The following is a 15,016-nucleotide window of genomic DNA, read 5'->3' on the forward strand; positions in this document are numbered from 1 at the left end:
TAGGCTGGAAAATAGAACTTGAACTGGTTCAACCCCGGTGGAAAAGGGGGTATACAGAATTTTTCGGTTCTCAGAAACCATTGGTCAGATTTAAGTTGACATGTGACACACGCCAAGTTTGAGGGCATTTGGTTGGGCGGTGCTTGAGTTATGCCCCAGGACACACAAACTATAGGAGCAGGTGATAGCAGCAGAGCCAAAAACAAAACCGAGTAACCGACCCAAAGCAGCAGTGATACAAACCATTTAATCACATGGACCGTCCCTAGCTCTGGTCCATAGCTCTAATGCAGCGCATTTAGAGCTATGTTACCAATGACTTCCTGGGCTTGCATAAATGCAGACCAGCCTCTCGTCTTTAGCGTAAATAAGCACCAGAGAACACCACCGCTCATAAGATGCAATGGAAAAGTTCTAGCTACTGTACACTCAAAAGGAAGTTGAACGCATTAAATGCTCGTTTGATGCCGAGACTTGGCCATTCTTAAATGAGATTTAGTTTAGCTCCTTCAGACCTTCACTTTTTGGATAGAATCTTAAGAAAAGGGCAAGCAGCCTAAGCTGTGGAAACCATGTGCCGTTTCTGAAATGCAATGGGATGGCTTGGATTCGTGACCTCATCTCGTTGCTACAGAATGAGCGTAGGGTGCACCCACCTCACTAGCTAACACACAAGAGGAGGTTGAATGGACTGAAACCAGCACTCCCCAAAACAACAGGTTTGGAGATCTGTTGGGAATTGATTACATGAAACAGTCACCCGTGCACCCAGTCCCAATGTTTGTAAACAAATAATTGGTCTATTGGTGAGTAGCAAAAACGTTATTTTTATTTACGCTAAAGACGAGAAGCTGGTCTGCATTTATATGCGAGCCCCGGAAGTCATTGGTAACATAGCTCTAAATGCAACGGCATTAGAGCTATGGACCAGAGCTAACCCCTCCCTAACATTCCTATGCTAGCTGAAGATAGAAGATCTACAAGCTCATGATACAATGCTTTTTGACATGTGAGCTTTTAGATGGGCTAGCCAAAAACAGCCCTGGGGGACCTGAGTCAACTCAGTTTTAGTATACCAAGTATATAGGGAGGGAGTTCATTTAACTCTCCTCTCGGTTAGATTTAAATTAACACTCATTTTGCTGTGAATCACTGCACATCACATCATTTTCAGATATTGTTCCACATTGCCAGGCAGGGACATGCATTTCACGTAATCTCCCTGACAACGACAGCTCTCAAGATTTACAGTGTTTTCAAAATATAATGACCCCTAAAGACTCTTGGATAGAACAACCCTAGCTCACCACCACCATCCTACACCACTGGGTTATAGTGTGCCTTTAGTGTCTCGCATTTAAGAAGCAATAGAGCCAATCGTGGCAGTGAAAATGAAAGCCCATTCCTCATGTTGCTACTTTAGACTCTATCAGTGCACTGGCAGAGAGCAGTGGAGAGTATTTAGTTGACTAAAGGACATCTTCAGGCTGACAGGCCAGCAAACACCACTCTGACCCATGCAGCACAGATTTCATTTTCTGGCCCACTTCAATTTTGGTGTGGTGCCGCTGAAAAATGTGTTTCACTGGGAGTTATTAATCAGTGATATCGCTTAGTCTTGTAAGCCTGGCTGTGCGGAGGATACAACCAGGATAATTCAGTGGTGACCAAGGTTGTAAATCAGGGTGACGTCAAAGTTGATTTTATTGAAACAAAACACTGATATAGCCTAATGCTTTTTAACCCATTAAACCCGGGAAAGCATCTGTGTAATTTTAGATTTTAACTCCTTTAGCCATATTTTATACTTTGGCTATTAAAAAATAGCAGATATACAAGCTCATAGCACGTCACTTTGTGTCACTACAAGCTTGTAGATCTGCGGACATTTTTTAATATATTGTGTGTGTGTGTGTGTGTGTGTGTGTGTGTGTGTGTGTGTGTGTGTGTGTGTGTGTGTGTGTGTGTGTGTGTGTGTGTGTGTGTGTGTGTGTGCTACCATTTTTTATTAAAATCATTGCTTCTGGTGGTCCCTGGAACAAAATATTTTGAGATGTCCTCCGCCAAATACATTGGGGGTCCTGACTTCTTGTCATGACAAAACATATGTTTGTCTGTCTGTGTCTGTCCATCAAAGAATCTCTGTCCGTCAATCAGACATGAGATCAGTTTGTAGGAGCATTTGAGGCAGCAGACTGATAATCATTAGTAATTAACATGGAACAGGCGACTGTGGTAAATCAGATGACTAAATGCGTTCCGCCAGGAGACACTGAAAGGCGCTTATCAGTACATCATAATGTTAAAAATCCACAGCAATTATTCTTCACAGAAGCGTGAAATTGATTCCAAACATTCTCTCTTCTCCTCTTCACAGTATTTGATCTCTGTTCTTCCGAGACGACCTTTGATAAAATTCAATTTCAAACATTTCATTCTTGCTTTTCACCTATCTCTGTCCTGAATGCCTGGATCTTTTGTCTTTTCAATTTGTTAGTTAGTTTTTTCTGTCAAATAAAATAAACAGCCTTGAAGAGTTTGGCTTTGTTAGGCTACTTTCAATTAGTCATTCTTGGCTTGCTAAAACAGCATGTGACTCGGCCGTAAATGAATCAACTTGCTTTGAAAATAATTTGATGTTATTCATGATGTTGTTAGTGTTGTACTCCACGTACCACCTCTCCAAACTCAGCAGTGCTGAGCAGCCACGTCAAACTTCCAATGACATTAAAGGGTCTTTGACATTCGGGTAGTTGGGGAGACACACTTTTATTTACGTATACAGTGCTGACAGCACAGCTATCCACACAACAGACATATCTAGAAGAGTTCTGTTTAGAGCTCTGAGAGACTGGTGCCACCCTGTGGAAACAGCCCGTTACAACATTATTATGCAGTGAGAACTGCGAGTCCTAGTTACTCATACAACACAGCTACCTGTCAAGAGGGATGCCATGCAGTTACGGTTGTCTCACAGTTTTTCAGCTTCCACAATGAACCCCCTTGAAGCTGATACCCAGTCACATAATGACTGGGTTCGAAATGAATGTAAACTTTGTCTAAAATAGTTGCAGCAGGAGACAGTTTGTGACTCCTATATAAAGCCGGAGAACTCAGCCGAAGCCATAGCTTTACAAAACACCTACAATTAGGAGCATACTTCCATGGGGCTTCCACAAGTAGCACGTTGTGTTCAGGTAGTCATTACTGGGCTGGGCTGTGAATTACCTGCCTTTATAACTGTCAGTAGCAGCTGCAGTCAAGGCAGTTGTTCTCTCCTGCTGGAGGCGACTAGTGTGATGGTGACAGTTTGAAATGCAGGACAGGGGACTCGTAGCCCGCAGCAGCTGCAGGTGGAGAGTTATTTTCCAAAAATGGCCTTCAACCATTTTGGAGGCCAGTTCGTGTTGAATTGCCCTGTTGGAGACTTTTTTCAATTTTATTCAACTGGTGGACACATGAGCCCATATCATCGGTATAGAGTAGACCACCAAAGCTTTGCTCAATAACAACTTTGACAGCCTCTATCGTGGGTTTTTGGAATCTTTTCAGATTTTCGTCACCCATGGGTAGAGACACAATGTTCCACACTCAAGTCTGTCAGTAGTTTTCAAACACACAGCATGAAAACTACTGGCTAGATTGACATGGAATATGCTGTGCAACTTCATATCTCCCCCCAAAAGATCCCATATGGCCTTTCCATAGCACCAAAGATATCTATTGCACGGATTTCCATGATTTTGGTGACCCAGTGACCTTTGCTAGTATACTAGAGTCTAGTATAATGCTTAGGCCAAACAGATAAGGGACAACTTCTGATATGTAAATACTAATCCATATCTTAACAACACACACTTATTATGTATAATAATTATATAGAAATTACTTAAAATTATAAGTTTTGAACAGGTGACATTACAAATCGAGGAAGCTGCTATGTAGATGTATTGCCAGTACTTTGAGTATTGGCCTCTAAAAAATGTAAATACACATTGTAAATATCTAGCATTCAAAACCAGAATGTAAAATTGTAAAAGGTTACATTAAATATATATTGACGATATGTATCCTTGTATTTGTTAATAGGGAGTTTAGGTGAGTTTACCAGGATGGACGTCCCTCAACATCACATCACAGGGGCAGATTTCACAGTTCAAACACGATTTTCCAACATTTATAAAAACATATTATTTAATGTTTATGAGAATGCCAAATTAAGTACAGTTTTTTCCCCCACATTATTATCTATCCAGCATTTAAAAAGTATCTGTTGCCCTGCTTTTAATGTTCTCAGCCATGGATGGACCCCCTACTGATTTTGGTGACCTTTCCTTTAGCACCACCTGTAGGCCACATTTTCCATGTTCCATGTTCAAGTTAACTCAAAGCCGAATGGGACAAATGCAATGAAACCGGCAGAGTGTGTTCCTGCTCTCTGGAACATGAACCTAACTTTTTGAGTGGTTGATTCCATGACCTTTCCTCTAGTGCCGTCCTTCATGTATTATGAAGCACCTATAGAGCGTTGCAGTGCCGCCCCCTCGAGAGACCCGGAAAATAAATCCCAATTCACTTTTCAGAAAGACGTCCGCGGACAAAGCCAACTCTTGTCATGACAAATCATGACAACAAACACAATTTTTCGGGCTAAACAAAGAATTTGAAAGAAACGGCAGGTTTTAACACATTTTTTGTTGTTTTTCTTCTTTGTAATTATTTGTTTGGTCCAAAATGTTGTGTGTGTTATCATGATTTGTCACGACAAGAGTTGGCTTCGTACGACGCTTAAAAGGTCTTTAAATAAATACTTTTTGAAATGTCTATGGGAAAAATGCATTGAGATTCATTTCCTGGGCCTGGCATCGTCATGAAAGGGGGCGGGACTGCGACGCTCTATTACCTGTGTGGTGTTATTACTGGTTCATTGTTTTGAAATGAAAATGGAGGACATTTTCAAGTATTTTTTATTTTGTATTTTATAAAAATTTAACAGTGAGTAGGCTACGTGTTTTGAGCTTCAAAGTTACAGAAACGTTTGGAGAACGACATTAAATAGACAAGAGAGGGGAAAGAGAGAGAGAGAGAATAACTTCATAACCCAAAAGGAAATAGACAATGTACAACAGCATGGAATACTTGCATATTGACACAAACTCACACTAACCCTACATATCTACCACACGTCTATACAGAGACTCTTTTCTACAAACAAGTACATACATTTAGTATTTAACCACTTGAACCCCAGCATCCATATTCTGGGGGGAACATTAGCCAAAAATAGCAGTTCTACAAGCTTTTTGCGATGTCGCGTTGCGATGCATTTGTGGGCTTGTAGATCAACAATTTTTGGGGAAGACTGAAGAGTATACCAGCATAACAAGTACAGTTGTAACCCAGGTCCATTTCACTAACACTAGAGGGTTTAAGCGGTTAATGCACATACCGGTATTTCACATAGAGTTTAAAGACCTTAAAGGGAACTGCTGTTCAATTGTCTCCTTACAGCAGACCATAATGGCACACGCTCCGGGCCAATCGGACTCGCTGTTTCAGAAATGTTATTTATTTTCCATCCCTGGTGGGTCCAGAGGTGGCTTTCTGGAGTCCATGGAGAAAGGAGGGCTCCCACCCGGTGTGTGGGTGGGCTCAGATTACAGATTCTGGTGTCATGTGATTGGTGGATTTGCGGGAGTCCGTGATGGAAGCGAGGACATGGGGAGCGAGCTCCTTGTCCTCCAGTCATATTATGATCTATGTCACTGGTTCTCAACGTACGGTCCGGGGACCACCAGGGGTCCAAATGGACCCTTTTACAGGTCTGTAACTCAGAGAGGGTGTACGAATGGAACAAGGGTCCATTGGGTTCCATTTGTGAACTCTCAGAGTTAAATTAAAAAATGAGAATTTAACAGTATAGATCATTTGTAGGCCACACTCTCAGAGTTACAGACCCGTAAGGTTCCATTCAAACCCCTGTCAGGCCCCCGGACCAGTCATTAAAAAACCAATGATCTGTTAACGGGAAGCTGTTTGACATTGCGTATTTAATGCCTGTTCTACTGGCGCATGTAGCCCCCGAGGAAGTCTTCGAAGCGCGGACGGACGTACCGGACGGGCTCATCGGCGGCGGCCGGTTCATCGGCGGCAGGCTCGTCGGCGGCGGCTGCCGGCGGCGCTGACTCTGCGCGACGCAGGCGGCAGTTGTAGTCGAACTCGGGGTCACAGTGAGGGTCATCGGGAAACACTATCCCGTCTGTGCCGGCGGGCTTCGCTGGGGCCTCGACGGCGGATGGCTTACCACAGCTGAAGTCAAACGGATGGCAGGCAGGCACGGCCGGTGGAGCAGCTGGAGCTGGAGCTTTGACGGCGGCCTCCTTGGCTTTGGGGCCGGCCTTGGGCTCGGCCTTGACGGGGGTGCAGTCCTTATCATAGTGCACAAAGCAGTCGTGGCCATCCTTGGTCTTGCCGGCGACACCGAGGTTGTAGCGTACCTGGTTGGTTGATTGATTGATTTGAATTGGGGTGAGGGGGGGTTTGGTATTAAAACAAAGAAAGATACTTTGATGCAAAAAGAAGGTTGCACCCAGGAGATAATAATACATGCAAAATATTATGCAACACCCATTTCATTTCACTATGTTATTTAATACACTGGATGAAGATGCAATAGACAATTAATACACACCAATTCAAAGAATCAATTATGCTAGGCTATTTAAAACTATTGACTATTTGTCTTTTAGTAGCCAGACTTCAGATTCAGACCTGGTGCTCAGGCAGCTGTGGTGGAGGGGGCTTGCGCAGGGCAGCCGCGGCATATAGTATGCAGAAGGGGTTGACGCGAGGATCACAGAACAGAGGAGCGGGTGCGGCTGGTTCCGCTGGAGGCGCTGGAGGCGCTGGTGCGACCTTTATTGGGTACTCCATCACGGGCTTGGTGAGGCCAGACAGCTTGGTGGCAGTCAGGGGGTTGCAGCCCTCATCAAAAAGTGGGTTGCAATGCTGCTCTTTCGGGGCATCTTCAGCGTCCAGGGGGGCAGGAGCCGCCACGTTGACTACGCACAGAGGGTCAGTGGCCGGGTCACATTGGGGATGGACCAGGTGGTAGAAGCCGGTTTGACCCTTCTGGACTAGGATGGGCTTACAGTAGGGGTCCTTGGGGTCGCAGGTTAAGGCGGAGTAGGACGGGGCTGGTCCGGGGGCAGGGCGGTAGCCATAGGCGGCCCTCAGGTGGTACTGCAGACACTCAACGTCTTTGGGCTGGCAAATCCTCAGCAGCTCAGTCTTCTGCTCGGCGCTCAGGAAGGACTCCAGGACGGGGGCGTAGTAGTAGTAGCCAGTGGCGGTCTTCATGGGCATGGGCAGAAAAGGGGTGAAGATGGGTACCGGTGCTGGCTCGGGCTCAGGGGCTGGGGGTGGGGGTGGAGGTGGAGGTGGAGGTACCGCCTTGGGAGCAAGGGGGTAGAGGCAGTAGGGGTCAATGTAAGGGTTGCAGTATCTTACGGTGGCAGCCTTGATGGGGGCGGGCATCACCACCGCCGCCTTGGGCTTGCTAGTGGACTCTGAGATGCACTCGGGGTCGTCAGAGTTGGCACAGGTCTTGTAGATCTCGCTGAGGTGGGCGAGGTAAGGAGAGGAGAGCCCCTCGGCCTTGTGATTGTTCTGCAGCCAGGACATGTACAGACGATCCAGGTCCTCAATCTGAGAGAAAGAGAGAAACTACAAGATCAGAGATCCTACAGTATTTATATTTTGGGGATGATAAGTAAGACAAGCTTAGTTTAGCATTGTCTTAGAATATGTAAAATTTCGGATCTGCTCTAGTGTTTTGCATCTGCTCTAGTGGAATATGTTACATTGAATGAAGCATTGTGATTACAATGCTAAAATGCTAAAAGAAAGGACTTAAAGGTTTTATGACATTAATTTTCATTTATTTTTATTTTTATTTTTTATTTTAGGTTTTATGACCTCAATTACACCAAAAAAACCTGAACTTTGAACATTCAGTAGATTTTCTGTGGTCTGAAGTTTTCTTTGGGGTTTTTTGGGCCTTTTGAGCTACAATGAAAACAGGCAACACAGTGAAACAGTGACATCTGCTGGCAAATCCCATTGACATATATGGGATTTGCAGTAAGTGACTTACTGCCGGCAAATCAGAGCACCTGTTTGAGCCAGAAAACCCCAGATCACAGAAAATCTACTGAATGTTAAAAGTTCATGTTTTTTGGGTGCAATTGAGATTAGAAAACCTAAAAAAAACAAGAACAATTCCAAAACCTTTTTTTTAATGTCACAATCCCTTTAACAGTTAACAGTATGCCCTTGGATTACAAATACAATTTGTGCCCTGGCTGTATTATTGAGTGGAGCCCAAACATTATTTTTATATCTCTGTTGGGGAGAAACCACCTAATGTTCATTTTTCAGGAAATGAAAATGAAAATTTGAAAACAATGCAATACTGCCTCATTAAAGTTGATATTGTGACTTAAACAGTATTTTCAATTACTTCCATATGAGGGGAGAGCTGGTGGAGTTGGTTGCTTTAGCAGACAATTTGAGGATCCATTGGAGTTAAGAGGTTTTGTCCAAAGCACTCTTTAATACTTTTCAAAAATGAGTTAGGTGGTTTCCTCCCGACAGCGACGATGTATTAAAGTAATCGTATAGCTATAATATATAATATATGCCACTCACTCCTTCCTGGTTGTGGGTATCCATGAAGTATTTATACCAGCCCCAGAAGTCGGGAAGACGTTTGAGGTGGGGGATGGAGAGCATAGGGAAGGGCATAGGGAGGTTGAGGTTCCTTCTGTTACGAACCAGTGTCTGCAGGTTACCAATGGCCTCGGCTTTCACATCACTAGATACTGCAGAGAACGACCACAAAACTTCACATGAAATTATCTCTGTACATTTGTACAGTACAACTGTTATACAGTACAGTACATATGCGTGCACATACTGTACAGTACACAGTAAAATCACGAGTGTTATGTTTTTAACCACATGAACCCCTATAGACCCCTGGGGTTTAAGTTGTTAAAATGGCATGTGTATATCCACATGTATGTAGCATATATGTCTTTGTAGATCAGAAGGTTGAATGTATGTTTAGAATCAGCAAACCCAACAGTCTCTGACCTTTCCCCTAAACCACATTTGACTTTCTGCATATAAGTATTAAGTGCCAACGTGCCAAGTCCCCCACGGGACAGCCCTCACCTTCTGCCTCCTCCTGCCGTCCCACCGGAATGGCCCCCAGAAAGTCTGTAAAACAGAAAACGCCAACGGCATAGACATGAGCTGACAAGGACCAGATGTCTGTTTGCAGCTTTCTCCCTTGGAGGAAAATGCTGACCTGCTAATAAGCCCCTGCTAGAGCATGGAAGGCAGGCGCTGGAGTCTGTGCCCCCCCCCCCCCCCCCCGTATCCTGCAGATTGACACCCGCCTCCAGCCCGACGCCCCCCCCCCCCCCCCCAACAACCCCTGGTTGGGTGTAGGCTTTGAACCAGGTTGTTGGGAACCTGCATGCCTGTTTTTATATGGCTGTCAGAGGGAAACTAATAGAAGTTAACCTGTAAAACTACAAAGAGCATGGGCAATACACACAAGAGTATGGCAAGAATGCTTAATGTACACACATGCACGCACACACATACACAAACACACACACACACACACACACACACACACACACACACACACACACACACAAACGCAGACATGAACCAATTATTGTTGCATGTTAAAATGTTTAGGGGGGGGGACATGTTCTGTGAACATCCCCTTTTCCATATGTTGAGTAAATGCGATACCAACAGGGGTTTCCTTCTGAAGTTTATGACCACCGAGGAAACGGCCATGTCAGCTGATTGTACACAGTAAAATCCTTCTGTGTTCGTTTTATCCATTTGTGACTCTTGAGAGTGCCCTTACGGGGGTACATGTGGTTACATTTGCACACTCTCAGTGAATGAACACAGGGATTTTACTGGTGCAGTGGAGACTAGTGGTCCCTCACAGTTATTAATGAGGAAAAGGCTCGCAGGCTCCCCGAGGACGAGGAAAGATTTTGATCTACTTGAGCTACTGTCTTCACCTCGTGCTAACATGTCACCTAGCTGTTTTAAACAAGATAAGAGGTAATCATGGCTCTTTTGTCATTCTGTTCCATAGATTAGGTCCCAGTGCCACTTATTAAAACATTAAGGGGAACAGCATAATGTTGCCTGCAGTGGGGCTTGGTAATGATAACTGCATCAAAGCTTCAAATCAGGTAAATTCCATTAAAAGTCTCTCACCTGGTAATAAAACAATAGCTAGCAGAATTCCAGTGTGGACCAGGGAAAACGACAGTCTTCCAGCGCATGCCATCTTCTGTTTTGTGTGCTTCCTGGGGCCAAAAGCAAAAGAGTAATATGGGGTATTAGGGGAAATGTTTTCTTGTTGATATACGTAGGTTCCCGAGCTGTGTTCACTTGGCTTTTGCTGGATATTAAAAAAAAAAAACGAATTGGTTAACTAATGAATATGCAAAAACTGTGACAACAGCCTAGGTACAATTAGAACAAAGTTTACTTGTTGGGCTGATGCTGAGATGGCAGAGAATTGAGGACATACAGGCCCCCTTTCCACCGGTTGGTTCCCAATGGGAAGCCAGAGCTCCAAAATGTATGGGAAAATCTAGACCTATATTAAATTGTTTATAGGATCAATACAAGTAAATTAATACATGATAACCCTTACACAGTAGTAGCTTTTTCATATTTTCTATTATTTTGCATATTTTCCTACATAATGCCTCATTTGCATAGTTGTCTTTGTGTAAGTAATCAATTGGGGAAGTGTCATGGTGATAACAATCTAATATAGGTATGGTTTTGCCCACTCAATTCATAATTAACATTCCAAATTTGGAGCTCTGGCTCATGGACTAAAAAGAACCAAAGAACCAAAAAGAACATTGGGAACCAACCGGTGGAAAAGGGGCCACAGTAATAAAAAACAATTAACAGCTTTAACAGCAAAAAACTTTCTTCTGAAAGTAATCTGACAGGATAGATTGTCACCTACAGTTTTATATAACTATAAAAACCAGTGGATTTCTCCAAATATAATCCAGTTGCAGGTAGTTTCTGTTTACAGCTAAACGTCAGCAACAACAGCACCTTTAAACTCCTCCTGATTCCAGCTTGGGCTGTAAATGAATCACCGCTAACACAGTGATTGAGCACATAGTCCTAAACAAATCCTCTGTGATTTTAAAATCACTCGACTCATTCCAATCCAGTTGGAAGAAGTCAAGGTCACCTAATAACTGTGTAACTGTAAAAGGGGGAAAAAGGTGGTATTATAAATCCATCCCCTACTATACCTGTAAGGGTGCAGAAGTATTGACCTCCTGGGTTCACCTCAAGAGAGTAGGGACACCACACCTCTGGGAGCCAGTGGCAGCGAGTCACCGCGCTGTAGTTGTCTGAGCTGTGTCGACCCTATACCTCTCTGCCTCCCTGTATGGGACGGATGGGCAGAGAAACATTTTTAAGGAGCCCTTGTGATCATTAAAAACAAAAAGGCATGTCGTATGGCTCCGGCATGCTGTTTGGCGCTGCGGGATTGGCTCCTGCGCCGATGATCGACCGACCAATGGGGGTCCTGTAATTAGGAGAGGTGAGCAGCAGAGAGAGCCTGTTGTTGATGCAGGAAGAGTAAACAGAGTGCCATTTATGCATATGGTTTGTTTCTTCGCATGTTTGCAATTTGGGGTAAATGTTGAGAGGGGGCAATAGCCACTGCTTGTTGTGAAATGTCTATAATATCACACACTGTGGGTGTGGACTGACTTTAAACTGTTCAATTCCACAAAATAATTTACTTGGTAGTACCTGTGGCTGTGGCTATTTTATAGCTGTTTAACACAATTCATTCAATTCAAGCAATTCGGCTGAAATGTATATGGATAGAGTGGTGGATTATACGTAGATCCCATAATAGGCCAGTCAATCTATCTAATCAATGTTGGATTATGGTAAATTCACAGGTTGAATGTTGGGGTACCAATAAAACCCATGAAAACCCATAAGGTAAAATGTTCAAATTTGAATTATGCTTTAAATAGCAACTAGGGGTTATTCGTGATTCTGAACCCATTCCAAGCATTAGTTTAGCACGAAAAACACTCTTTGGGCTACAAACGGCCATGGCCACTTGCCCAAATGTGATTACCTCATCACATTTGTGAAAACGGCTAAGGCTGTTAAAAAAGAAAGTAAAAATAGTAAAGTAAATGACCCCTCATACCTTTGTACTTTGACTTTTTTGTATTAAAGACTTTTATTTGTAACAATGTATTTCTGCACTGTGGTATTGCTAATATTAAAGTAGTGATGATAGCTAATAATAGGCATGCACACCCCCCCCCCCCTAAAAGGAGCAGGTCAATGGTAAAAAATAAATGAATGAATAAATAAAATAAAATAAAATATGGGATACAAAAATGGTGTCATTCAAAAATGAATGACACCACATACATACACACAATGTTTAGTTTTGCTTTTTGTATCCCATGTTGTCCTCTACAATATAAAGTGTGAAGTCCTCTACCTGCCATCACCCATACAGTACAAGTACTTTTAAACCCTGTAGGGTAGGCTGTTCACTACTCTCTTGTCATCATTTCAGAGCTAACAGCTGTACTTAATTACTGCACTTCAGTGCTGCTGCTGCTCGTTAGATGCACTTTTGGTTGCAGTGTTACTGCTCTATATAAAGTGTTTTGAGAAAATGTGTGATTTGTCACTATAATAAAATGTCATTGAGATTAAATTAAATGCATTCAAAGTGGATGTGGTCATTATGTATCATTATGAGGCGCGTCAAGCCCAACCCATTTTACAATGTCATAAATATACATAAACATTAGTGAGAAAACGAGCAGATTTTTTTTCCTCTATTCCCAAAAAGCATAGTTTTCCTGAAAACATTTGGGTTTCCATCCCACTGCCTTGTTACATGTAGGCAGCTGGAGTCATCAGGGAGGCAGGCCTCATGGAGGCCCCTAATGAAGGCATGCAGCTGTCGTTAATGCTGTATAAGGTAGGGTCATTAGCACTATGCTGCCAGCTCCACTGTTGTGTTACGTACACAAGGTCCTTGTGCCACGTTGCTCCCACAGGCTGAGCCATATACTTTAGCAAGCTAACAAGCTGAACGTATAAATACAACTATACATACAATACAAGTTTTGTGTTTTACTATATACTTTGTGTGCACTCATTTCCCAATACAATGTGTGTGTCCTACTTGATCATACTACAGCAACAAAAGCATCAAAAATAGCAGATGCAAAGCTCGAAACACAGCACAAAGCGGCACGTTTTGAACTTGTAGATCTGCTACTTTTAATGCTTCTGAATTTGAATCCTGAAATGTAACAGTTTTGGACATAATGAGGTTTCCAACCGACAGAGACGATACGTATATACAAATAGTCCAAATTATGCCCAAATATGGAGAGCCCCAACATCATCATTCCAGATGCCGTTCTAATCAGCGTTGTTACCGGTATACAACGGTTGACGTCAGTACTCATTGCCATTGTTAGGCAACAGTATGTCTGTGGCATCAGACCAGCGCTCGATCAGCGAGAGAGAGGGACAGGAACAGGGGAAGGGAGGAAGGAAAAGGAAGATAAGTTATTTGTGAAGTCAGACCAGAGCTTGATCAAGGTTCAAGGTTGTCTTTATTTGTCTCCCATAGGAGAAATTTGTCTTGGAGACGAGTCACAGGCACAGCTGCTTACAAATAACATATTCAATGAAATATATATTCAATGATTTGCGACACATTTGAACGTTTAAAAAAAAATAGCAGACCTACAAGCTCGTAGCGCGCCACCGAGTGGCGCGCTATGAGCTTGTAGATTTGCTATTTTTCAATAGCTAAACACCAAAAGGGGTCCCCGCACAAAATGGGTTTTAATAATGAGAAAATGCATTATCCCTTGATAAAGTGCAACTATAAGTCAAAAAGTGAATCTAGTCAGTTATGGTTGCTGCCATTTAGCAAACTCTGATTGAGCATTTTGATTGACAGAGGAACAAATGAGTGTTTAAATCTATTATACACACACCGTGGAGTTCTATACCTCCTACCGGATGGCATTAGCTCGTACTCTCTGTTCAGTATACATGCAAAGGGTCAGATAACATATTCCGATTTCCGAGCTTATCTTATTACTGCTTGCTCAAAAATGTCCTGGGGAGTGATGATCAGCACGAGGGATAGCGAGAGTGAGAGAGGGAGCCTATTTTACAACAAAATGCTGGGTACCAAAACCTTTACATGCTGACCGATAAATTATACATTCATTGTACAGTATACAGTATACTTTTTTGTTTTGATATCATGATAAAAAGAAATCAAATAGGCAATGGTAATTTAATTGAATAAATAAATAATTATATATATATATATATTTTTTTTTTTTTACTTACATTTTTTTTCTTTGTGTTGTACTCCAACATGATAAGTGTTTCACTGACATGACTTTTGACAACTTAGCCACAACCTACCACCATCCCTGCAATTTACACATTTCCGAATTGCTGGGCCTGTCACTGGAGAAGACAGTGCCTCTCTTCCTCATGTTGACATATGTAGGTCAAACAACAGTAGAAATGTGGGTAAAGAGACACGCCTGATAATGTCTAAGTGAAATTTCTGTTAAGAACCCATAAAGCGGTTATATGCTACTTGTGAAAGAATAGCTCATTAAAAAAAACAGATGCTCATGAAAAAATGATAATGCCTGACAACAACTTTTATGTAAAGACTTTCTTAACCATGGTCAATTGCTGGTCCTCTTAAGTTGTACTTCAAGTGCATGAAGACAAGAGGAGTAATAATCATTTTGTAACAAAACAGAGTGCATGTTTACCACAGAAACCAAAAAGTGTAAAGGGAATATGTGAAGGACATGCTTTCCCTCAAACTGAATTT

The 15,016-nt window shown here is 42.7% G+C and overlaps 1 protein-coding gene across 1 annotated transcript; it reads right to left on the reverse strand.

Moving 5' to 3' along the window:
* Positions 1 to 6,062: 6,062 nt before the first annotated feature.
* Positions 6,063 to 11,523, reverse strand: and2 (actinodin2; the record flags this gene model as incomplete). The annotated part of the gene is made up of 6 exons (XM_083782803.1): positions 11,391 to 11,523; positions 10,318 to 10,409; positions 9,238 to 9,282; positions 8,710 to 8,882; positions 6,772 to 7,707; positions 6,063 to 6,497 (listed from the first exon to the last, which is right to left on the reverse strand). The coding sequence occupies exons 2-6, from the start codon at positions 10,388 to 10,390 to the stop codon at positions 6,063 to 6,065; spliced, it is 1,662 nt and encodes a 553-aa protein (XP_083638929.1). The 5' UTR covers positions 10,391 to 10,409; positions 11,391 to 11,523.
* Between the last annotated feature and the right edge of the window lie 3,493 nt (positions 11,524 to 15,016).

This window comes from Protomyctophum parallelum (genome assembly GCF_964188405.1).
Source record: "Protomyctophum parallelum genome assembly, chromosome: 14".
Lineage (NCBI taxonomy): Eukaryota > Metazoa > Chordata > Actinopteri > Myctophiformes > Myctophidae > Protomyctophum > Protomyctophum parallelum.